Source organism: Callithrix jacchus, chromosome X, assembly GCF_049354715.1.
Source record: "Callithrix jacchus isolate 240 chromosome X, calJac240_pri, whole genome shotgun sequence".
In the NCBI taxonomy this organism is placed as follows: Eukaryota; Metazoa; Chordata; class Mammalia; order Primates; family Cebidae; genus Callithrix; species Callithrix jacchus.
The window spans coordinates 129,548,187-129,574,327 of record NC_133524.1 but is presented as its reverse complement, the minus strand read 5'-3'; the positions used below and the strand labels follow the sequence as shown (position 1 = coordinate 129,574,327).

At 41.5% G+C, this 26,141-nt stretch overlaps 1 protein-coding gene across 2 annotated transcripts in view; it reads left to right on the top strand.

The window, feature by feature from the left end:
• The first annotated feature begins 276 nt into the window (after positions 1 to 276).
• GPC3 (glypican 3) overlaps positions 277 to 26,141 on the top strand; it is a 465,274-nt gene continuing 439,409 nt past the window's right edge. For both annotated transcript variants that reach the window (XM_008989909.5, XM_002763282.7), the window contains exon 1: positions 277 to 596. In XM_008989909.5, coding sequence (XP_008988157.2) covers positions 422 to 596 — 175 coding nt within the window. In that variant the 5' untranslated portion in view covers positions 277 to 421. The remainder of the gene's footprint in view (positions 597 to 26,141) is intronic.

Below are 26,141 nucleotides of genomic sequence, written 5' to 3'. Positions count from 1 at the left end.
GACAGCTGGGCTCCGCTGCCGGGAGCGTTCGCGCGCGCCCCGCAACCTCCTCCAGCACTGCCCCCGCCCGGTCCCCGCGCTGCGGTGCCCCAGTGGCCCCTGCCGCGCTCCACGCCGCGGCCCCCGCACTCCGCAGGCTATCAGCAGCAGGACCGCCACCGCCCCCTGGCAGCACGGCTCGCCTCGCCCCGCCCCGTTCCTCCTCGCCCCGCCCCACCCCAGTCAGCCCCGCCCTGCCCCGCGCCGCCAAGCGGTTCCCGCCCTCGCACAGCGCCCAGGTAGCTGCGAGGAAACTTTTGCAGCGGCTGGGTAGCAGCACGTCTCTTGCTCCTCAGGGCCACTGCCAGGCTTGCCGAGTCCTGGGACTGCTCTCTCTCCGGCTGCCACTCTCCCGAGCTCTCCTAGCTCCCTGCGAAGCAGGATGGCGGGGACCGTGTGCACCGCGTGCTTGGTGGTGGCGATGCTGCTCAGCTTAGACTGCCCGGGACGGGCGCAGCCCCCGCCGCCGCCGCCGGACGCCACCTGTCACCAAGTCCGCTCGTTCTTCCAGAGACTGCAGCCCGGACTCAAGTGGGTGCCCGAAACTCCTGTGCCAGGTGAGGAAGGGTCCCGTGAGCGTTCCCTGCACCCAGCGGGGAGCAAGGGGCGTGTGTGGTGGCTGTACCCAGAGCGCGCTAGCCCCACCGGCCTGCAGTCGTGCGCCCTGAAGCTGGGCAATTGGGAGTGGTCGGGTGCCTGGGGCCTGGCTGGATGTACTGAGGGAGGGAGAGAGGGTGTGTGTGGACAGAGTCCATATCCCCCAGTCTCACGCTGCTGTCAGGGAAGGTGCGAGTTGGAGGAACCGTGGGGATTGCCTTCTTGTGAGCGCCCATTTTATGGAAGGGCAAGAAGGTGGGAGCTATTTTCCTGGGTCTTGGAGAACTGGCGCCCCATAGCCGAGCTAGTGCCTCGGGAATTTGCCATCCTTGCTCACACATACATGTCAGAATTTCAGCCTTAACTGGGCCACAGCTCCAGCCGTCTTTTCCCCAACGTGCCCCCCATGTTCTCTTTTACCCAGCCTGGGTTTCCTAAGCTCACGGGCCCAAGTGCAAGCAAAGTTGAAGACAGATTTCTGAATTTGCAGTGGTGGGTGAAGACACACTGAGGCAAACTTTTGAGTAAGAGGATAACCAAAATGAGGAGGACTGATCCTTTTCCTTCAGAACAGCGTCCCTTAAATAGGTTAGCGAAATTGCTTTTAAAAACGGTGCTGCTGGCCCCGGGAGCAGGAGTCCAAAGATGATTTAACTCCTCCCCCCTCCCAAATTCATCTGCCTTCTTGACAGGCTGGACCATAAAGGGGAGATGATTTTAGGTGGAGGAAAGTTTCTGAACGCCTGCCTTTTGTTCTCACAATCAGATCGTGTGGTAAGGACATATTTTAACATTAGTCGAGGTCTGCCGCTGTCAACAGATGAATATTAATGGCCCTGTGCGAATGACTGTCCAGCGGTTGGGCTCCTAACACCCGCCTTAGTATCCAATTAGAACAAGTTGCTACACTGACAATACGGACAAGAATAGTCAATTTCAAACAGGTTAATTTGTCAGGGGTGCACTGAGAAGAAACGGCCAGTCGTATTCGCTAACCGTGAGACGTTGGTGGCCTCCAGGGTCTCTTCTCAACTCAGGCATCCAGTGAGGCGCGCCTCCCGCGCTTCTGAAGGATCAAGGAGCAGCCCTAGCTAAAACTTGGCTGGTGGCTCTCAGCAAGTCATGGAGGCGGGCTTGACGGTTGGTCCAAGTTGTGAATGCGGATGCGCGCCCCGTGGGCGCTGCCAGCCAGTGTTCACTGGTGGGAGGTTACCTAGGTAGCCAGCGCGCCCTCAGCCTTTTCTTTAGGTTGATGAAAAGAGCCGAGTGAGCCTGCTGTTTAGTTGCAAAGGTAATTGGTCACCCTTTTTGGTAACTGAAATGCATTTGCGCATACGTTAAATATTGCTTTGCAGGATTTCACTCTAAGGGAGGGTCGGACTACCTCATCTGCTGTTAAGAGTTAATAATGTACCACGTGGGCGTGTGCAGGAGCTGTAAGGGGCAACCTATGAATCAGTTCTGTAGAACTGAAACAACCAGTGAATCTCTCTGCCCTGGAAGTGCCATGGTAATTAGATTGTTAAGGCTAGAGAACATGCTTTTGTTGGTAATGTAAAAATTGATCCTCACAGGCTGAGCCCCCACAAGATGAATGTGTCCAGGGTTGGGATTGGGGCCACATTTGGCTAATTTGAAGCCGGGAGGTAAAGGTAAAGGCCAGAGGACAGCACAGATAGTCATTTAGCAACCCCCCTCTACACACACACACACTCATGCAGGCATTCACCCTCTCTCATTCTCCCCCAGCTCTCTGACTGCCTGCCTCTTTGCAGCAGTATTGGGAGGGCCCACACACTGTGTGTATGAGATTTGGCCTGGGCTCCTTCCCTCCTTTTAGGCCTAGGGATGGCCATACTCTTATAGAGAAGAGGGACTTGTAATAAAGACTTTTTATTTTCCTCTACTATTTCACAAACTGTATAGGAGAAATTGCTTTTCAAGGGTTTCATCATATAAACCCAACATTTCCTGCTTCAGTTCTATTTAACAAACACAAACACTGTTGAGCATCTTCTACATGGGAGACACTGTCCTGACTCACACTGGAGCCAAGCCAAACTTCAAATATGGTGATCCCCATACAGCTACCATTATGTATCCTGGCTTTTCTGGGGCAGTGCAGGTTTCTAATACTGTGTACTGGCATGAAACCATGTGTCCTAAATTTTAGTGGGACAAATATGGTCACTGTAGATATGGAAAATGTGGAAATCCTAATGTTCGTGTGTAGAAAGAGCTCATCAATATTTTAGGGAAGAGACAATAATGGCAGAACAAATACAATGGTAAGTGCATAATTTCAAAGTGAATAAATCTGTAATTTGCTGCTGTCGTTCAGTGGTTGGAAATTGAAAGCTGAAAATTATTTGATAGTTATGAACCTTCATGATGACTGCTTGACTTTCCCCCCTCCGCATTCATATTTTAAGCCATGTTCAGTTTGCCTGCTGCACTATATTAACTGCATTAAAGCTTTCTTTGTCCCAGATCAAATGAGATTCAGTCACAGTAAGGAGAAATCCTCAAGAATGTCCTGTTTCACTTAGGGGGAGCATTTGGGATTGACTGCTAACTTCGGCTATTAGCAGAAATGGGTTAGCCTGAATAAGGTACATTTCTTATGCTAATATGGATGAGACTAAATGGCATTTGAGATCAGCCAGGCTAAAAAATAAATCACTGGTGCTGAAGGACTACACTAGACTTCCACAAAGCTGATCTAAAGCCTTACAATCTCATGTTCCCATTTCTTTTGGAGTGTTCAGGTCACAGGATAGCAATTCTAAATAGCATGTCCCCAAAATCCATAGATCTCTTCATACCCCACTTATTTTTTTTTTAAGGATTTGTAACTTGGAAAGCACCACAGATGGAAACCAGGCGCACAGAGTTAGCATTTGGCAGAAAAATCCATATAACTGACTTTCAGTACAGCTCTTTTGCCCTTATTTAATTTAGAAAAATTCAGAATAGAGCCAATGAGCTCATAAGTCTAGATGTTTATTTTGTTTTGCTTAACCTACCCACAGGCGCAATCAAGAATGGATACAATTTTAGGCAAGGAAAGTGAGCTAGTAATCAGACAATGATGTTTCCAATTGTCTCAAGGGAATGTTACAGAAGTCTGGAAAAAAATTCCTCCAAACAAAAATCAAGTGTAATTCACTTTAAGAATGCCATACACCACTTTTGTCGGGGGAGGGAGTAGAGTAAGGGATGGATGGAAATGAGAAAATCAAACAAACCGTGGTAGTGTTGCAACTCCCAAAAGATTGAGGGCTCTTGCCTTGGAGGGTCTTGGAAAGTGTGAGAACTGATCCAGAAGGCCAAATGCCTGTATGGGTAAAAGGCAGCCTTGAACAGCCAAAAGTGACTTGGAGTTTCTTGAAATAGAAGAAACAACATAAATATAAAAAACAACATGCTTGAAACACAGAGATAGTTTGGTTTTTGTTGTTAAGTGTGAGAACTAGCCTCCATATCTGGGTTGCCAGCTGCAGTCCCCCAATTAGTTTGAAGCAGTTAGCGGTCCTAATGAGAGAGAGAAGTGAGGTGTGGAAGGGTTTCTCTCCTTTGAGATTGCACTAGATATTTGGGCGACCAGGTGATTTGTTAAAACTTTGAAACTTTGAACAATGTAAAAACCTCTGTATTGTATACTAACTTGGAACAGTTAGAGAATTCTTTCAAATGTGGTCTGAATAGTACACGAATCCTGATACTGATACCAAGCCATGCTTAGAGGGAGCCATCAATCTGATGGAGGACATGGCTGATGATTTGTGGGGCACCTTGGGCTGAAAGGAGTCTAACACTGCCAACTCCTTGGCAGCCTCTGTAATAGGTGCTGGGGGTGCAGAGAGGAGTGAGACGCAATCCCTTTTGTCAAGCAGCTCACAGTCTAGTGGGGGAGCATACAAGTAAACAGGCTTCCCAGGAAACTTGTAGGATTAAAAGGGTGAAAAGGGCTAGAAAATACCTCCAGGAAATTGGCTGAAATGGTCACAATAGCCAGCCTGGGTAAGGGTAAAGAACTGAAGAGATGAAGTGGGAGATATGGAGAAGTCTCTTAATAGGGCCGCCATCTTAAAAAGAGTTTCTTAATTCTTGGAGCAAATTCCATGTTGAGAGCATTAGGAAATACAGACATAAGAATTTTGATGGATGCTAAATGACGCAGATGGTGTCAGTTTTGCAATATGTTTTTTTTCTTAAGGGCTGGTAGGTTGTATCCAATATTTTGATGCAATATTTGTGAGCATTCTGCTACTTCCATCTTTAGAGTTGCAATGTTTGCTGTTCACTGTAGCCTAGAAAAAGGCAGCTTATTACCGATCTGGGAGAAGAGTCCTGGATTTGTCTGGTATGAGACAAGACAGCAAATATGTTTTCTCTTTAAACGGCAGCTATCAATGACCACGCCAACTTTAGTATTTGATGCATATACAAAAGCATGTGTCTTAAGAGGTATCTTATTACTCATTTCTAAGAAAATTGAAGATAATCACTTATAACTTGTGCACACGATACATCATTTGGAAAGAATTTCACTGGGGATCATGTTGCTCAACTGAAAAGTTCTGGCATGCTGAATTTGTACATTTTTTTGTGAATGCTTCCTTTTACTCTGATCTCTAGCTTTTTTCTGCATATGGTTATTTGTATGTTTTAGATTATAAGCCTCTTAAAGGGAAAGCACTGCTTTTGAGCAGTGTCGAGCACAAGGCCATACAGCATTAGTAAATAATTGACAAAAATAGAATTTCTAGATCATTATGTATTCCCTATGAACTCTCACATACCTTCTTAAGCCATATGTCATCTTACATATTTTAAAAACCTAAGTCTAAATTGTTACATTGCATTATTGGGGCATGTGGACAAACTTTTCAGCCTACATGTATTTTGGCTGGAGACAGTTGTAGGCTTACCTCAGTTAGCTGGCAACTCTCACCATCAGCAGGGCTTATTAAATTGTTGAGTACCCAAATAACAAATTGAAATTAGCAGCATTGTTATGACTGGCTTAGTATAATTAACGATCAACAATTATTATAGCACATAAATTGTAGGACATCTATTAAATCAAGCCCTCTTTGATTTAATGTCAGCTAGACCTTTCTTGCTAAGATTGATATTACCATATTTGGGAGTTGAGCTATAACACATGCATGGACCTGTTGAAGTACCTCACAGGTTTTTGTAACCTGGGATCAGAATTCACGTACGGGCTCAATTCAAGAGCCTATTCCAGGAGCCAATATCTATTCAGTTCTAGCCAATCTTGTAAATGGGTTTGATGTTTTTGGTAATCTAGGATCTAATGGAAAGTGTGGGCAGAAAAATCTCACACTCATCTACCCATATTTAGCAAATTGTCTGGCTTGAAACAGGATCCCTGGCACTCCATTAAGAAATGAGCATCAGAAAATAGAATCCAAGTTACAGGCACCAGACTGGCTTTAGAGACAGCATAAAGTAATGGGAATTAACCTTCTGAGACATAATGACAGGGAGAATGCTGTTCAAAAACCAAGATGAAGGTGGGTATATTAGCAGAGAAAATGTGTGTTTTGAAATGCTACCTGCATGGGGTGGAGGTGAGACTGTTCACTGGAACATTGTAGTCTTACTTGAATATCTTGTTGAATATACAAAGTAAAGAAGATTTAGTTCTATACTTCCAATTAGGGCAATTAAAGTTCAATTAGGCAAGTGTTAATTATCAGAAATACTTGTTTGCAATTTTTTAAACAAAAATGAATCCAAATTGATTACTAAGAGAGGCATTTTCACTTTTCCCTCTTTTTGTGTGTAGCTGGACAAAGCCGAATTTGAGAGTTTGTATTTTTCCTCATGAATAAAACGGAGGCAGTGTTATGACCAAAATGCATTGCTAGTGTTCTGAACAGTTAATTACTTCTAGTAGCTGAAATTGTATTTATATGCTAGATTAGTCAATCTACTAAGCTCTTTGAAGCATACTTAATGGGCTTATATTGATAAATAATTGATAGGAAGGGAGATAAAATACAAGTGGAAGTGGCAATAAGAAGGGGATCAGGAAGTCAAAGCTATTATAAAAGAAACTTCCACCGTCCAGCCACCTGAAAGCTGGAAGATGTACATGTCTCAGGTGAAGTGACGATTTTGAAAATATTCTGTATTTTTCAAAATTTTCATTCCGTAAATCTAGAAGAAGGCATAACTTTAGAGTAAAATTTTAAATGGCCTTTTGAAACTAAGTTTATTACTGGAAAATTAGAAATCCCTGATTATGGCAACTATGAAGTTCATGTTGCTAATGATATCTTCCATACTAGACTGTGATCATCTTGAGGTTAGGGGCTATATCTTACTCATCTTTGTATCCCAGTATCTGGCACAGTACAGGGTACAAATAATAGGTACTCAATATATATTTATAGACTTAATGGAGTTAGAAAGGTATTACAAGCATAACATTTCCATAAAACCAATATTTAAGTAGTTGATTTATTTTTACCAATATACTAAGGTTCCTAAAAAACTAACCAGTTTTTTTTAGGTCAAAAATCCATTTGTTGTCTATAAGTAAGTGATAAAGGATATTAGATTCATTCATTTGGCTGTACTATAACTGTCTAGAAGAAGTAGACTAGTCAAATTTTATGAGGTATTTTGTGCTTGTCTATAAAGCTATTATAAGTAATTTCAAGATAAAATTGAAGATAGAGTATACATATATATATAAATTCATGTGTTTATCTTCACCTTATAGATCTGTGGTATTTAGGTTTGTGAAAATAATGCAACTCGGTGCCAGTTATGGGAACATAAACTGAATGTATGTAAGTTTTTCCCCAATGTTTGGCCTTTCTTACCTAAGACATCAAGCTTCATACATGTACATTAAAAAGGACATAATCCAGGCTGGGCATGGTGGCTCACACCTGTAATCCCAACACTTTGGCAGGCCAAGGCGGATGAATTGCTTGGGGCCAAAGTTTCGAGATCAGCCTGGCCAACATTGCGAAACCCCATCTCTACTAAAAATAAAAAAAAATTAACTGGATGTAGTGGTGCATGCCTCTAACCCCAGCTACTCAGGAGGCTGAGGCAGGAGAATCACTTGACCTTGGAGGCAGAGGCTGCAGTGAGTGGAGATCACACCACTGCACTCCATCCTGGGTGACAGAAGAAGTCTCTGTCTTAAAAATAAAAGAGAGAAAAAAAAGGAAAAGGACATAATCCAAAGTGGATTTTCAGCCATGGACATTTCATTTGGGTAGGATAAAGGGCTTCATGAGCGTTCTCTTGATTTCTGTCTGCATTAGGACAAACTTTCTTTTTTTTTTTTTTGAGATGGAGTTTTGCTCTTGTTACCCAGGCTGGAGTGCAATGGTGCGATCTCGGCTCACTGCAACCTCTGCCTCCTGGGTTCAGGCAATTCTCCTGCCTCAGCCTCCCAAGTAGCTGGGACTACAGGCACGCGCCACCATGCCCAGCTAATTTTTGTATTTTTAGTAGAGACGGGGTTTCACCATGTTGACCAGGATGGTCTTGATCTCTTGACCTTGTGATCCACCCGCCTCGGCCTCCCAAAGTGCTGGGGTTATAGGCATGAGCCACTTCGCCCGGCCTCAAACTTTCAATTAATTGCCTAGGTCAACTAATTGAAAGTTGATGGGAAGTTCTTTCAAATAGAGGTCCAAGTAGGAAAAAGAATAAGGAAGAAAGGGATGATGTTCATTTGAAAACAAAAATCAGAATTCTATTTGCATACCCCTCTCCTTCATGATGGCTCTTGCTCCCTCTCTCCCAAACCCTGTGTATCAGTACTTACAGTGTGTATCATGTCACCCTGGGGTTCTTCATTGTTCTTTGTCAAATTTTGTTTTGAATGATTGAAGCTGACGGAAACATGGTGAAGAGAGGACAAGTTAGAGTGACAGATATAGGGAGGAGATTAAAAGCCTTCACTTGGTATATATTAGAAAGTTAACTGGCACACGACAGACGGAAAGGATTGGAAAACATTCGGATATGGAAATTTGCATGTGTGCAGAGATAATACAAAAGGGTGTCCCAGTTGCATTTGGTTCAGAGAAATACTTCATCTGTACTTTTCACTTAGTTATCCATGGTTTTTGACATACATAGCTTATTCATGGCCTCTTCCAGACCCTATGCTTGTTGAATGCATGAGCCATGTTTGATTCATCGTGATATCTCCTAGAGTGGTGAGTAGAGTTCCTTGTACAGAGTTTTTAATGGAATTAATTAATTAGTTTGGATGAATGTAAGAATAAAACTTAAAGACATAGTCTAGAAAACTTGACCACTGTCCAGTGAGATCCTGGGGTGGCATGTAAGTATGGAATATTGATTCTCTGAATGTATCATTGTCTAAACTGATTTGCAGCAGAGACCGAAGAAGGGATGGCGAATTTGAAACAGATTTACATATTTTCTGTGGCCCTGGAAGCCTTGTTGCACCTCTCTTATTTTATTTTATTATTATTTTTTGAGATGGAGTCTCGCTCTGTTGCCTAGGCTGGAGTGTGGCACAATCTCAGCTTACTGCAACCTCCGCCTCCCGGGTTGAAGAGATTCTCTTGCTTCAGCCTCCTGAATGAGTAGCTGGGATTACAGGCATCCACCACCACACCCGGCTAATTTTTGTATTTTTAGTAGAGATGGGGTTTCACTACATTGGCCAGGCTGGTCTTGAACTCTTAACCACGGGTGATCCTCCTGCCTTGACCTCCCAAAGTGCTGGGATTACAGGCGTGAGCCACTTTTGCACCCGGCGAGTTGCCCTTCTTTTAAAACTGAAAATTGCAGAGGAGGTGACAAGTAAAAGAATATTGTTTAACTATAGCTTTACCTAAGTGTCATGTTTGGATATGTTTTATATATTTATATTCATGAATTTTATTTATAGAAATATTTTTATTGTTTAGATGGCAATAATACATATTTATGTTATTTAAACCATTTGAAAGTTAATTGTTACTCTAAGCAGTAGGTGGTCTTTCACAATCATACCTTCCATTTGTCTCATGAAAGCCTTGCTTTCATATATCTCATGTACACACAAGGCAACCACTCGTAAAGTGTCTGTCACTTCTGACTTCCAGCAACCTGTCTGGTTCCAGCACGTATACACACACGTATTTGTACACTCATACATACACACATATAATATCCTTACATCTGTTTGCCTTTAATAATCTAGAAACTAATCCTAATTTATGCTGGGGAGAGCTAGTAGGTACAGCTTTCAGAGATTGAGTAAGCCATTTTCAGTTGGATTAGTCTGAAATGGTTTCAGAGCTAATTGTCACTGATACCATAGAGCTACTACTCTTAAAATCAAGTTCCCTCATTTCCCCATGTACACAGACGTTATCCTTGTTAAGTAGTGCCAGTCACCAATAATGTGAATTTGGCCCACTTTGGAGAACTACTTCTAGCACTGGCAGCTTTCCATGTTGAGCGCCGTAGAAATGAGAATGTGACCCAAGAGGCAGTTTCCAGTTTAAGTTTCATGGAGTGATTGCACTGAGGACCACAGTTATCTGTTTTGGAAAACAGATGGAAATTTACAGAAAAGGAACTCACTAATAATGAACTTTATATGCCATTTCTGCATAAATACTTAAAAGTTTTAAAAATTTATTATTTACTTTTATTGAGCACTATGCCAGGTACTGAGCTAGGAGCTGATGAACAATAGAAAAATCACTGCCAGCAAGGAGCTCCCTGCCTAGCGAGGGATCCAGACAAAGAAAAACGTAGATGTCAAGGCAGCGCAACTGTGGCCTGCCATAGAGCTGGGCACCATGTGGAGGCCTGAAGGCTCTTGAGCTATGAAGGAAGTGTGCCTAGTTGTCTTAAGAGAGCTACATTCAGGGCTACAGTGAGCTACCATCATACCACTGCACTCCAGCCTGTGTGGCAGAGCGAGACCCTGTCTCACAAAAAGGGGGGAGGGGCTATCATGTAAGGCATGTACAAAGGTACAGAGTTAAGAGACAAAATGGCAAATTTGTTGCAGTGGAATAGTTGAGATTGCTCAGAGCACAGATGTGGAAGTGAAGGGAAGATGAACTAGAAAAATAAATGGGAAATGCTGAGGAGTGTGAGTTGTATCCAAGGATGATGAGGAGCCTTGAAAACATTTTAAGAAGGGAAACATTCAGTTGGAGGATGACTGGAGAGTAAGCGGTGGCAGGGAGTTTTAGTAACACAGGTGATAGGGCAGGGGAACATAAATAGGAGAATAAAAGCTCAACTTGAGAGAGTAGAGGGAGTAGAATAGACATGACTTAGTGACTGGATATGAGGACAGAAGGAGAATCTAGAAATTTTGGGTTTTCTGGGTGGTGGTGCTGTGGCACATAATAGGTGCTTGGGAAATTTTTTTTTTTTTTTGAGACCGAGTTTCACTCTTGTCACCCAGGCTGGAGTGCAATGGTGCGATCTCAGCTCACTGCAACCTCCACCTCCCAGGCTCAAGCGATTCTCCTGCCTCAGCCTCCTGAGTAGCTGGGATTACAGGCGCCCACCACCATGTCTGACTAATTTTTTGTATTTTTAGTAGAGATGGGGTTTCACCGTGTTGACCGTGGCTGGTCTCAAATTCCTAATCTCAAGTGATCCACCTGCTCAGCCTCCCAAAATGCAGGGATTACAGGCATGAGCTACCGTGCTCGGCTGGTAAATATTTGCTGAACGAATGAGTATGCTTGAAATATAGGAGGAACATGTTTTTAAGGGCTGAAATAGTTAGTTTGGTTTCAGACAGGTTGAGTTTGAAAGGTCCTTTGATGATGGAGGTAGAAAATGTCTGCTAGGTAGTTCAAGTAACGTTTTGGATTACAAAAGAAGGAGAAATCAGTAATGGAGATATATACTTGGAAATTATCAGCATATAGATGGTAACTGAAGCCCTGGGAACAGATGAGATCACTGGCAAAGAGTGTATATATTCTTTTGGAGTTAAGGAGAAGCGCATAGTTGGGACTCATCAGCACATAGACTTAAGTTGGAAGTCATAAGTGTGGATGATATTTTCCAGGCTTTTGCATGTGACATGTATTAAAATGTATTTTGCCAACATCTGGTGATTTTTGCAAAAAAACTGCCAAAGATTTCAATAACCCTCTTGATTAAGAGAAAGTATGAGTGTATGTTGTCATGATCCAAGACTGCAAATAAGATAATGTACTACCAAACACACACACGTGCATGTGCACACATGCATATACATACACATCTCTATGTAGAGGAATATATTAGAATCAAAGAATCAGACTTCTATTATTCTTGATAGTAATAATTAATAATTATGCATGTTATTTAAACTGAAAATCTGGTCATGGTAGCTCATAGGTAGGCCAAGGTGGGAAGACCGCTTGGGCTCACGAGTTCAAGACCAGCCTGGGCAACATACTGAAACCCTACCTCTACAAAAAATACAGAAATTAGCTGGGCATGGTGGCATGTACCTGTAGTCTCCACTACTCAGGAGGCGGAGGTTGGAGGATTGCCTGGGCCCAGGAGGAGGAGGTTGCAGTGAGTTGAGGTCATGCCACGGACTCCAGCCTGGGTGACAGAGGAAGACTGTCTCAAACAAAAAACAAAAAAACATGAACGTTGTTAGCTGTTACTCTTAGCAGTAGGTGGTCTTTCACAATCATACATTACATTTGTCTTGTGAAAGCCTTGCCCTCATATATCTCATGTACATACAATGCAACCACTCATAAAGTGTCTGCAGCTTCTGAGTTCCAGCAACTTTAGTGGTTCCAACATGGTGGCCCCCCTGTCCCTCCCCCAGGGGAGTACTTTCCCAATGTAAAGAATGAGAACTGTAACAATGTGTAGCTTTTGAAGCTCTGGTGTGTATTCTACTTCAGACTTGGCCCTGCTGGCTGGTCTCTGAAACATGTGGTTCCAAGTAAACGCCAGGAATACTTGTGTAATTGGGCTGATCTTTCATAAGTGTCTATGGAGATGTATTATTTTTTGGTTTGGGGGTTGGGGAGGGTTTTATAATTTTTTGTTTCTCTGGCAAAAATGGTTTCTTTAATTTCTCTGTTGTTTAAGAGATTGTTGTCATCAATGTTTCATTCAACAAAAGCCTGAAACTCCTTGTATTCCAGTCGATTTTTTGACACCACTTTCAGGTTGATGTAATAGTTTAGAAGGACCACCAGGGAAGATTATGGAAAATAACCCTTTCTGAGTGCCTACTATATGCCAGTTGCTTTATATTTAATCTCTCATTTAATCAACACAGGAAACCTGAAATGTAGGTGGTGTTATCTCCATTTTACAGATGAAGAAACTGAGATTCAGAAAGGTTTACTTTCCCAAAGGTTGTATAAGTGGCGGAGCTGGAATTTTCACCCAGGTTTGTCTCACTCCATAGCTCATGCTGTTTCCAGAATACCTGCTAGAGTATGAGGTGAAGGAATACAGTCTGAATATAAAGTGTTTGACTTAAATTCCCATACTCTGTCAACTTCTGTGACATTATGTACTCTGGGTTCCCTTCCTACTTGCTTCAGTCTTTGCTTATTTGCCCTCTTCCTCCTACACTTTAGATGTAAATGTCCTAGTATTGGTTTGTCTTTTGCCCTTTCCGTTTTCTCTTTGCTTATTCCCACATCCATTCCCATGACTTCATTATCTTTGCTCTTTGAATGATTCCCATATCTCTTTTCAACCTGACCTTTTCCTTCCTCTTCAGTTCAGTATTTCCCAATTGCCTGCTGGACATGTCCATCTGGAAGTCCTGCCAATGTTTCATTTTCAATAGAGTCAAAAATTAGTCCATTATTTTCTTTTCCCATCCACAGAAACCTTCCTCTCTTTAATGTTCTATATTTCTGGTGATGGTATCTCTGTCTGGCACGAACTCGAAACCTTGAATCATCTTTGATTTCTTCTTTTATACATCCCACACCCAGATTAAGTGACTGTCTTGCAAGTCTACCTCTATCTATTATATGTCTCACTCTTTTGGCCTTGGCATGCATGCCCTCTGTTTAAGTATAACAGACTAAGCCAATGAATGAGAATGTGATAATGAATACGCTTAGGGAGAGCCAGTAGGATCTCTGCTTACTGACTAATAACTTTGTAACTAGTTGGAAAGTACTGCCTTTGCTGCCTTAGATGGGTAGAACCTCTAGTCTTGCCCTTGGCTTAATTTAATGTGGCCAGAGGCAGCTATCTCCTGAGATCATTTCGCTCTTCCCCTAGGGAACTAATGGTTTCCTACTTTTTCTTTTTCTGGCATTCTGGAGTATATCTTACTTGGCCATCTCCAGAATTTCGAGTGGAACTGTTGAAGAGTTTCAAAGAGTTGTAGAAGAACTGTGCTCGGTGTTTCAAATAGTCCTTTCTGTTTTCAGAAACAGGTTTTCTGCTTTGTTTTCAAACTTCAAAGATTATTTTTGAATAAATGTTTATTTTTCCCCATGGTATTCTGAAGGTTTTATACAAGTGTTAATTTCTAAAACCTAAGTCATTTCTTGGCTTTAAAACTTCAGTGCTGTGGGTCAATTTAATAAAGTTGCCTGAAGGTTTTTTTGGCCTTCAAAAGCTGTTAGATTGCTTTTCCTTTGTTCTTTGAGAGTGTAAGGTTGCCTCGGTTATGAAGCTTGAAGGAGATGTTGGAACCAGCATTTATTCAATCATTCAGAGTCTTTTCCCCACAATATCCAGTTTTATCTTCAAATTAGATCCTAGTGACAATGAAACTTATTACCAACTAATAATTCTGGGTAAAATGGGTAAAATTCTTGAGAAGCTACTCAACATTTTATAGCGTAGTGATAAGAAATAGCCTAGGTTACTCTGACCCCCATAGTTAAGGGGAACTACGGATGTTCTGTGCGCTCTCATCACAGCCCTCCTGGGGCTCAGTATACCTCAGAAGCTACTGAGGACCCTCCTTCATCTGTTGGACTGTTCTCTAAGTCTTTCCTTTTCCCCCTCCTCCTACCCTCACACCCTCTCTCAACTGGTTATAATTTAGAACAGAAGGTGCTTTATGGTTTGTTATATTTATTAAATGGTTTTGTGTTTCTTGTTCTGTCTTTAAAAAAAAAGATGAGTGGAATGTTTTATATTTTCCTCTACATTTTAGTTTTAAGCTGTGTTTTCTTTCCCTGTAGGTTCTGATTTCCATCTCTCCTCTCTCTTCCTCCATTTTCCTCCGCCTCTTATACTTCTGTCTGTCCTCAATGGAGAAAACACAGGCTATTTCTGTCCACATATTTTGTTTGGGTACCTGGTTTCCTTCTCTTGGGATATTGTAAAGTTCTTTTCTTTAGTTTGAAAATGAAGAGCTCTAAAATATACACCAGTGAATTTACATTCCATTTTCTAAGAACTGAGTATTTAAAAAGCTTTCTGTACAGATAGGACAAGGCTAGATAGACCTGCTTTGAGTACCTCAGATCATTGCTATGTAGCTTACATTCTCTCTCACCTTGTCATAACTCTTAGTAAATGAAAATTGTATCTTTGTTCTTAGAAATCTCTTTTCTTACATTGAATGCTTTCTTTTTTTCTAAAGATAAGGGAGCCCCTTTGAAACAGCAGCTAGTGAGGGTTAGAACTGACACCTACCTTGTAAGCTAACCAAATTATAGCCTGCTTTTCCCTGATGAAGTTATCACACTTCAGGGACATTGTTTTGCTTGTGGGGTTTTATTGTCCCAGTTTCAATTTTGACTGCAGGTTAGAGATTGTATTCCAATTGGACTATTCCTTGGTATTTTTCTCTTTGTCTTTATCCTTATGGGGCTCTTTTGTTTGTCCTGTATCTATTATCTCTTCCAAGCTTGGCCAAGGTTGTTAGGTTATGCACTTATGTATAAATATTTAACAAGATAAGTTAGACAAAATGTGCTTGAAGACATTTCAGCCCTGCCCCCCCTTCCCACCCCTGCCCCCCAACTCCAGCTCATTTTTTGTGTAGAGTCGCAGATGGTTGCTTTATCTCAGATGTTTAGATTTGGAGGACATTCCTTTGCACTCTGCTTGATGAACACAATTAAATGAAAGCTTTTGAGTCAATCTTGACTACCAAAATAGTAGCACCAACTAACAGATAACATTAGGTTCTTCTTCCTATTTTTTTTTTTCTAACTGGTTATCCAAACTCCTCTAAGCCAGAGAGTTTTAGGTATGAGATTGTGTGTTTTTTAAGAAAATATTATGGATAAAGACTAATGTTCTCGAGTCAGGAATAACAATTAGTACCATTCATTAATCAGGGGGCATGTTTTGACTTTGGGTTCTGGCTAGGAAATATAAACTGTGAAAGTCACACATATATATGAACCTCAAGCAAATTTATGACTTGTCAGCCTTTTAAGGTTAAATTCTTAACCCCAAATCGGAGCTGGCTTTATATGTGGAGTCCGGCACATTCCTCTGGGCCACTGAACACGCCCCTCCCCAGCCCTTTGCTTAACAGCCGCTAGTGGCCTAATGAGCAAGAAGGATTTCTGCCTCTTATCAGCTGCCTAAACAGCAACAGGAAGGCTGATATACGGAGTACAGGTCAAAACCTGAGTTCTTGAACCAAAAAGCTTCAAGGTCAGTTTAAAACTCTAGATATGTGGTATCTCTATACTCATCAATATCTGTCAGTAAAGGAGTTAGACACTTGAGTTCAAACAAATAGTAATAGTTGTCAAAAGTATGAATCGTCTAATTAATTTTGCTGATAGTTATTTCCTTCTTTGTTTGGTTCTTCTATAAATAGCCTTCATATACCCTTTAATGAGCTTTTAGTTTGTGCCTGGAGGTTGTTATGTTCATGTAGGAGTGTTTGTCATCTAGTGATGATGATGGAGGTGAGGATATTTATATTTTGGCCCAGATTTTGGAAGGGGCTGCCAATAAAGGTAAATAGGTATCTACTACTATTTTTATTTCTTTGTAAACTGGGGAGTTTTTTTGCACATGCTTTCAACTTGCCATGGCGTCAGATAAATCTCTGTGCCTCCTCATATCGCACTCAAACTTTTCTTAAAGGAGAAATCCTCATTGCGTGTTTCTTAGATCCACTTGGATTCCAGGCTCAGATTCATGTAGAATAAATATTTTAGTGTATTCAGTGCCCGTCATAGTGAAAGCCCCTTGACTTTCATCTTCTGCATTTGCATGTTTTCAGAGACAATAATGAAAACAGTTTTTTCAGACTCCGTTGTGTTATTGAAAATCCTATTTACATAAACAGGCATTGTTGTGGCTTAGGGAAGAATGTGGGGTCTCATTCTTCAGCTCCTTGTATGTCTTTGCTAAGGCTCCTCTAAATAGAAGTAATGACGTTTTAGTCTAAGCAGCTTTTCCCATTTAGGTAAGCAGGGTGGTTTGAAATTTCAGTTTACTAGATAATTGAGTCTCTTCTTAATTATTTCAGGCATGCAGGTTGCTCTCTTTATCGTAAAGACCCTAAAATCTAGTAATCTCCTCAGGCATCCACTTGGTAATAAAATCCTGTGCATTTTCTTGGGTTAATTTTCATGACAATTGTGTGTTGCCTCTCCACCCCCACCCCTGAAAAAAATCTGCTATGTTTTAGAACCTTGGTCTCCTCACAGTTGCAAAAATGCACTTAAAAATATATTAGGATGTTGCTGGAATTACTGGATCTAGAGGAAATTTAAATGTATTCAGATTCATGCTCATTATACAACTTTAATTTAGGGTTTTTAATAGCCTTGTCATATTTCTTGGAAAATCATGTGCCTGACTTTGCCAGACTTGGTTTTCTGCCCTGAATGAAAAATGGATATCAGTGCAAAAGTGCAGCCTAAGTATCCCCTATTCTATCATTTTTTTTTCTTAAAAAAATTTCACAGAGGTCATCTGGTGCCGTGAGGTGGGAAAAACTAAAACTTAAAAAAAAAAAAAGCCCAGGTCGCCTTCACATCTGCTAGTCATTCCCACTAGTGTGACTTCAATTCAGCAAGTTTTTATTGAGCACCTGTAGTGAGGGCGGTGCTAATAATCATTAACATTTATTGAGCCAGGCGCTGTGCTAAGCCCTTTATGGGCAACATCCCACTTAGTCCTCACAACAGCACTACCAGGTGGGTAGCATTATTCCTCCATTTTACAGATGAGGAAACTGAGCCTTAGAGAGGTTTAATGACTTGTTCAAGGTCAAATAGTTATGAAATTAATCAAACCCAGTTAGTCTGGTTCCAGAGCCAGGTTCCTAACAATTACCCTTGTGATGGGTTCAGCATTTGTAGGAATTACTCCTCAAATAATTCAGTTTTGAGAACCCAGTATATGTGAGATGCTAGGTATTCAAATTCAAATACTCCCCCTCCCTGCTCTTGGTGGGAGAAGCAGACATATAGACAGATGATGGCCATATATGGCATGGTCCCCACATTGGTTGAGGGGAAAGAGGAAGGAATGAGAAGACCAGTGGCTTGAACCTGTGGGAATGCTATATCACGAAGGCATCCCAGCAGCCTGGGATTACAAGCATTTCTTTCCTGTTTGGTGAAGGTCATCCTCTGAGTCAAACCGCCTCAATGCTTGTGTGAACCTGTTTCCATCATTGCCTCAGTGCAGTGTAGCATCAGCTACCTTGAACCCAGCACTCCTAAGACATACATAGTTTGGGACAATTGGCTTCATAGTGTCACCATTTCCCTTAATTTCAGTTTTTCCTTAAAAAAGAAAAACAACAAAAAGCAGGCTGGGCATGGTGGCTCACACCATCCAGCATTTTGGGAGGCTGAGGTGGGTAGATCACTTGAGCTCAGAAGTTCAAGATCAGTCTGGGCAACATGGCAAAACCCTCTGTCTCTATTAAAAAAAAACAAAGTTAGCTGGACAGGGTGCTGTGCACCTGTAATCCCAGCTACTTGGAAGGCTGAATGGGGAGGATCATTTGAGCCTGAGAGGTGGAGGTTGCAGTGAGCTGAGATAGCACCATTGCGCTCCAGCCTGGGCAATGGAAGAGTCAAACCCTACCTCAAAAAAAAAAAAGGAAAAAATAAAATGAGGCGGATATTCCTGAACCAAACTGCTGTCCTCTCAAGAGCTGGTGATTTTCTGAAGACAAGTTATGTAAGACTGGCAAGCCACAGGGAGACCCTGGATCCAGGTTTGGTTCATTCAGCTTGATCTAGAGCCCTCCTGGTGCTACCTCTTGGATCCCACACTGGGCTCTGGAGACCTCTGTATCTGAATCAGCCACGATTTGATGGGAGAATGAAGTTACTCTTACCAGTTTTTTGGTTTTTCGGTAAAATTATGGGAATGGAAGGAAAATCTCCAAATCACCTGTTTGGATAATTTGTGTTTTTCATAGTTCCTGAAGAAACCAAGGAGTAAAAGTTATTACTGAGCATCATTGAAAAGTCTTTTATGTGTTGCATTCATAACCTAAGATTTCCTTCAATTTTAGGAAACATTTGGTTCAGAGAAAAGTGAATTCATTAATGTACATGTGGGTGTTCTTGAAACAATATCCTCTACCTTCCAACCTCAGCTTACCAAGAACTCTCTTGTCTCCAAGTTTCTTATAGTTGCTCTGCAGTGGTTTGCTTGCCAACTCCCCTCCTGTGTACTTTCTCCTCCATTAAATCTCTTCCACAGAAAAGGGTTGCCACCAAGTCTAGACTTCAGTAACATGCAAGAGGAGGGCCAATTAGTGAGGAGTCTGATGCACATTACATGAGGGTAGGAGGAGGAGAAAATCTGTCCTTCCCAGTCCTTCAGATACTCAAGTTCTAACATAACAGTATGTTGAAGATGTATAAAATTACTGGAGCGTTTACACAGCTATTCCCCAAGATGGCATAAATGCCACAGCACTAGAGCATGTCAGTGTAGACACGCGGATAAGCTGAAGAATAGGAAAAAGGAAAAGATCAATAACAGCACTTCTCACTCAGGGATCAAGAGTGAATGTTTGATTTTCTTTTGGTTGCATTTTGCTCAGGTGCAGTGTGTATGTTGTACTGACAAGGCAACTGACTGCTTTTTCCACAGGTTCCTATCATAGGGAAAGGGGGAAGATATCATAGAGGGCACGGATTATTTACAGTGGCTGAGAATGTAATTACAAGGTGCAATGGCTTGAAACTGAAATTTAAGTTAGCCATTAGAGCTGGGAGAAGCATCTTAACAGTAAGGGCAATTGGGCATTGGAAAGATTTGCCTGGGAGCTTGTTAAACAACATCTCCAGGAATGCTGAAGACCAGGGCAGGGGGAATGTGAAGAAAAGCTCATACCAAATTCAGAGTTGTGCTGGAGGCCCGCATTGATCCACTGATCGCCATCTTTCATTATTGCCTAGCTCCCTTTGTGATTATTCAATTGCTAATAGCTTGCAACATTTTTTTTTCACGTATTCAAAATATGCCTAATTTGCTAAGCATAAGAAAAGAGATGCCTTTGAGCAGTGAGAATGAGGCGTTTAGATTGGCCTCAGCATTCTTCTAACAGACTTTCTGGAATATGGGCTAACAACAGAGACAATATTATTAGTCTTTTTTGCTTCTGCAAGGCTTTTTCCTTCTTATTATGTGGGCCTATTGCTGTTAAAGTAATATTCGGCCTCTGTCAATATTACTTCCTCAGAGCCGACCCTACAGAAACTTTGGTTTTGGTCCATGTTTGTCTTTTTCTTGATCTTTCCTTCCTTTTTGACACCTTTCCAGTCCTATCCAGGTGTTCTGGGTTGCCTCCCTCCCCCCTACTCCCTCCTGTACTAAAGGAAGATTCCTAGTAAAGTCTTTAGCCGTGAGATATGAGGGCATTACTCATGGAGTGCTGTACTTGAAGACAACACCTGATTAAATGGCTTAACCAAAGTACTAACTCACCAATGATGAAACATTGACATTATTAGGCAGAAACACTTAGGTTGGGTAGAAGGGGAAAGAGAGTATATTAGTTTCCTAGGGCTGCCATATCAAATTACCTCAAATTGGGTGGCTTAAAACAACTGAAATGTATTCTCTCACAGCTCTGGTGGCCAGAAGTCCAAAATCAGGGGGGACTGTGCTCTCTCCAAAGATTCTCAGAGAGAATCGTTCCTCACCTCTTCCAGCTTCTGGTGGCTACAGGAATTTTTTGGTTTGTGGTTTTATCTTTATAGTCTCTGCCTCCATCTTCACATGGCCTTTTACTCTTGCTGTGTCTTTCCTCTGTGTGCCTCTTATAAGGGCACTTGTCTTTGGATTTAGGATCCACTTAGATAATCCAGGAGGATTGGCACCTCTCCAGTCCAGTCCTATCCAGGTGTTCTGGGTTGTACCCCTTCCCCCTACTCCTTCTGTCCTGTGCTGGAGGAAGATCGCTAGCCTGATCCTTAATTACATCTGCAGAGATCCCTTTTTCCAAATGAGGTCACATTTACAGGTTCCAGGGATTAGGACAGGGACATATGTTGGCGGGGGGAGGGTGACACCATTCAACCCACCACACAGAGGAGAGCTTTCTGGGGCCTTCTGAATCATATCAGTTTACCAGAACTCTCTACTCTAAGGGAGAACTTGTTCGAAGAAATCTTAAAGTTAGTTATAAAGTGTTAAAAATGTCAGTGCGCTTCCTGAGAGGGATGTGGGTGGCAACTACTGTTAACTCATTTTTTTAAATAGTTAAATTGAGGACCTGGGAAATAAAATGACTTACCCTAGTCGCTGGATCAGAAGAAGAGTTCTGAGATGAGGCAGCTATACTTCTGGCCACCAGAGCTGTGAGAGAATAATTTTTAGTTGTTTTAAGTCACCCAGTTTGAGGTAATTTGATATGGCAGCCCTGGGAAACTAATGGACTCTCTTTCCCCCTCTACCCGACCTAAATGTTTCTGCCCAATGTCTAAATGTTTCACCATTGGTGAGTTACTACTTTGGTTAAGCCATTTCACCATGGGCTTTAGGTCTTACCTCATCATTCTTGTTGGACTTTTCTTCTGAAAAAATACAATATTTTTTCTAAGCAATTTTTTCATGGGAAGGCAATTGCTGCTTATTGTGCACCTGAAAAACCTTTTTGCAGGATCTGTAGGATCAAGGCAGTGGTGCACTTTTAATCTACTGCAGCTTTCTACCTGGTCTTTGTGGTTTGTTGAAATATCAGCTGCAGGGAGTTTTAGAAGCCAGAAACATCTGTGAAGCAAAAGACTTCCTTTTCAGGTTCAGGTATGCTGAGTTTTAGGTACAACTTGCATGTAAAGTGGTAAATATATAGTTTCCGTAGATGAGATATTCGCTGAAGAAATGCTTTCAGACTTGCTTATGACAAAAAGATTGGTTCTAACATTTATGGCTGTGGGGCATCTCTCTTGTGATGCATTATCAGAGCATACCAGTGACATCTGTGGTGTATCAAGAGATTAGTGAGTTAGAGTGTGGCCTTCATGGAAACAGAGAGAAAGGAACCTGGAGGTCATCAGATTCAGCCTTCTACCTAGTGTAGGAGTCCATTCTGTGGTATATGATATTGCTACCCAAATTATGCTTGAGTGCCTCAAGAGACAGGGAGATTATGTATAGGAAGTAGGCTGTCATTGTTGACTAATATTTGTTCATTAATTCAGCCATTTATTAAGTGTGTACTGTGTACTGGACGCTATGCCATGTCAGTGAGTATAGAGATGGCCAAAATATAGCTCTTGCTCACAGAAATTTACTACTTAATAGTATGGATAAGAAAGGTATACCAATGACTACAAAACCTAGATTGCAAAACACATTGTTAGAGAAGTACTAAGTGTTCAGAAAATTCTGAGAGATAACAGCTCAAAGAGTTCTTTTGGAGGGGAGGGGAGAAAAAACGTGAAAGACACTTGAGAGAGAACTTATGGATGAGAAGATTTTAATAGCTGAAGCTAGGGAAAGAGCACTCCAGGGACAGGAAAAGCATGAGCAAAACAGGGAAGCAGGAAATGGAGGCACTTGTTTGGGAAACATTAAATAAGAGTTTAATTTAAACCCCACAACCACCTTGACAGTAGGCGTTATTGTCTCCATTTTATAGGTAAGGAAGCTGAGGCTTAGAGATTAAGTAACTTGATTAAGATCACACAGCTAAGTGGGTGGCCAAGTTGGGGTTCACACTCTGGTCTGTCTGATTTCAGGCTTTCCCCCTTTGCTACTGCATGCCATCCATCAGGAGGATATCTGCCATTACTGGCCTTTGGGGATACAGGGGCATATGTGTGTATTTGTGTGTATGGACATGTGGTTATTACTTGGGATACAGTGCTATAAAGGCCAACTTTTTGGTCTTTGCCTTAGCCCCATATCCATGTTCATGTATATTCAACTGATATTGACGAAGCCTTCCTAAAAGGGCAAAAGCAAGTCCTTTGCTTCTTTTGTGTCTTCCCAATGCCCAGTCAAGAATGGGCTCAGTGAATATCGATTACCCTACAGTTGGGGAACTTAGACTTGCTAGTCCAATCCCTTTGAGGAAAACAAGCCTAGATTTGGGAACACAGTTGATTAAGTCACACAGCTGATTTGGTAGCAGAGCAGATAATAATATTTTAGCTCTGATAGGGAAGAGCTCTTTTCCCTCTGATGTGATTTCATACGTGGAGGGGAGGAACCTAGCACTTAGATTGGGCCTAGGGTGTTGAAATTCTCAGCTATGCCTCAGGTCTGCATATTTAAAGATTGTATCTGAAAAATAAAAATTATACATCTCCTGAAAGACAGGATCTCAGCTACTTATCTGAGTAGAATAACAATTAGTGAAGAAGTGACTAGGGGAGGCAGGAAAATTACCTTAGCTTAGTCCCTCTGGCAGAATTCTAAACTAAAAGAATTCTGCATCCCAACTCCAGCATAGCTGGCATTGTTCCCCAATCCAATTTTCTTTTTATTAGGGTGTTTCCCCTCATCTAATCAATGATGTGTATGTGTGTGAATACTTTCGCTTTTCTAAAAGTTGCTCTAGTAGCATCAATTAATCAGACCCAGTTCCTTTAAAACTGAACTCTCTTGAAGTTCTGGCATTAACTCCCAAGTAAAAGGGTAGAACATCAAGCCCAAACTACAATGGGCCCCTTGAGACACAAAGATGAATCAGTCAAGGGTCCTTCCCTCAAGGAACTTAAATCTAGTGGAAATAAGGCATGCATATACAACTTGGTTGCAAGTTAGAGAGTGTGAGAAGTGCCTATATAAAGACTGGAAAGTTCCATGGGAATTCAATGGAGAGAAAGCTTTTGGAGTTCATCTCCTTCTGCTCCCATAAACATTCTTTCCCGTGGGAATCCAATCCCAAGATAACGAGTAGTCATCTTGTAGCAGGGCTCATATAGTTTCTTGTCATCTGGCTTCTGCCACTCTCCACCACTTCACTTTTCCCTCTAGCTTTGCCAGGTTCCTTGTCAGTGCCTGAAGATGTCACCCACTTTCACACCCCTGTGCCCTTACTCCATTTTCTTGGAGGTTTTTAAAGTAGAATGACATAGTCAGATATGTAGTTTAGAAATATCTCTCTGGGACTTGGGTGGAGGAGGATGTAGAGGCAGGAAGGCCAGTTTAGAGGCTATTGTTAGTTGTCCACGTGAAAGAAGGTGAGGTGATGAGGCAGCAATGGAAAGGAGGGGAATGATGACATTTAGAAAGCACAATCAGTAGCATTTGGTGACATTTGGCTATAGCAGATGAGGGTGTGAATGAGGTATCCAGAATGAATTAAAGGTTTCTAGTTACTTTGAGAGTCCATTTTCTACACCAATTCATGAACTCCAAGGCATGGACCATGTTCTGTTCATTATTCCTTGGGCTGGGCATAGTCCTTGGCACAAAGTAGGCATTCGGTAATGTTGGATGAATAAATTGTTCACCACTTTGGCAAGCTGGATATAATCAGTGAATTTGTATTCTCAGAGCACATGTTGACCTCTGGTTGGGAATGTGGTCCAGAAAGAACCTCTTTGTGGGAGAGTGTAGTGATCTGGGGATTCAACCTTTACCAGGCATGAAATGATAGGCAGTTAATTGACAGTTGGCAGTAGAGGTAAAGATAATTCATTCTTTAATTCTCGGGCTTAGAGAATGGCTTATCTCCAGGGTTGCTTTAAACTCCCAGTATTCCAGTGTGGTAGCGACATTTTGGCCTGCCTTTTACAGAGGCAGAGTCCATGGTGGTTCCACGCACGGTCTTTTATTTAAAGTCTGGGCTCCTGATACCCGGGTGCACCCTCTGCAAGGTTATGTTCTTTCAGGCTATATAACAGCCGGGTAATCTTCAGCTGGGTTCTCTAAAGTGGTTTCTTTCACCAGCAATCATCACTTTCCCCACCGGTTTTTAATGCTGCCATTTTTTTTCATCTGTATTCCTCTCTTGATTACTGAGAAATTAAATGAGCGTGTAAGATTTGATTTAGATAATGATTAATTAGGGGAAAAGGCATCATTCTAACAGCAAGTCACTATTATATGCTAAGGAAATTAGTTCATATTTTTGGATGGCAAATTGACTTGTCCTGAGTTTTAAAAAATACCTTTTAAAAAATGCCTGAAATGATTTGTTTTGGTTCATTAGTAGAGCAACCTGTGCTTAATTCTTTGGATGATTTTAATAGGCATCTATTATTTTCCCTAGAAGTCATGAAGCAACCAGTTTGGGATATCATTAATTCCTTTGTTTAATATTAATTTAATGATAATATTGCATTATTATTTTCAGCACAAAGTACCTTTGTTAGCAAAAAAAAAAATCTGCCATTCATAAAGCAGACCTTGGCAATGAAATGTGTCAAATCATATATATATATATATATATATATATATATATATATATATATATATATATAAAAGATTTCAATTTTCATTGTTACTGAGCTCCGATGATTCATTCTCTTCTGTTGCTGTTTGAATGTGCTTTATCTGCTCCTAGAAAAGTGTAAGGATCAAGATCTACATTAATAATTCTTCTGTTATTTAATGTGTTTTTTAATGTGATTTTTGACAATTTATAGTCATTAACCAAAACTGCAGTCTAGTAAAATAACCAACATATAAAACATAATAAAGGTAATTAGAGAATCGGAGACCTGGAAGTGACCGTAAGGGATTATTTAGTCCATTTTCCAATTTCAAGCTGTATGACTAATCTTCCTAAATAGCTCTCTTCATTATAATATGCCTCTGCTTGAGAACCTCCAGTGGCCCATTACTACCGAGGAGTCAAGCCCACAGGTCTCGGTCTGCATTCAAGGCCCTTCCAATTTGGGTCCATCTTACCTGATACATCCCAGGGTCTAACCTATCTCCAGTTATGTTAGCCTTGCCCTGTTACTCCACTGGTGCCAAACACATTTCACCCATTGGCCTCTTCAAATTTTTTTCATTGTTTATGGTCTACCTCAAGCCCCACCTTCTCCTGGAAGTCTTCTTTAACCCCTAGAGCCTCTTGTGAGCATTCCCTTATCTAGCATATGTTGTCTATATCACATGTTTTAAAAGTCAACTTTATTGGCCAGGCGCGGTGGCTC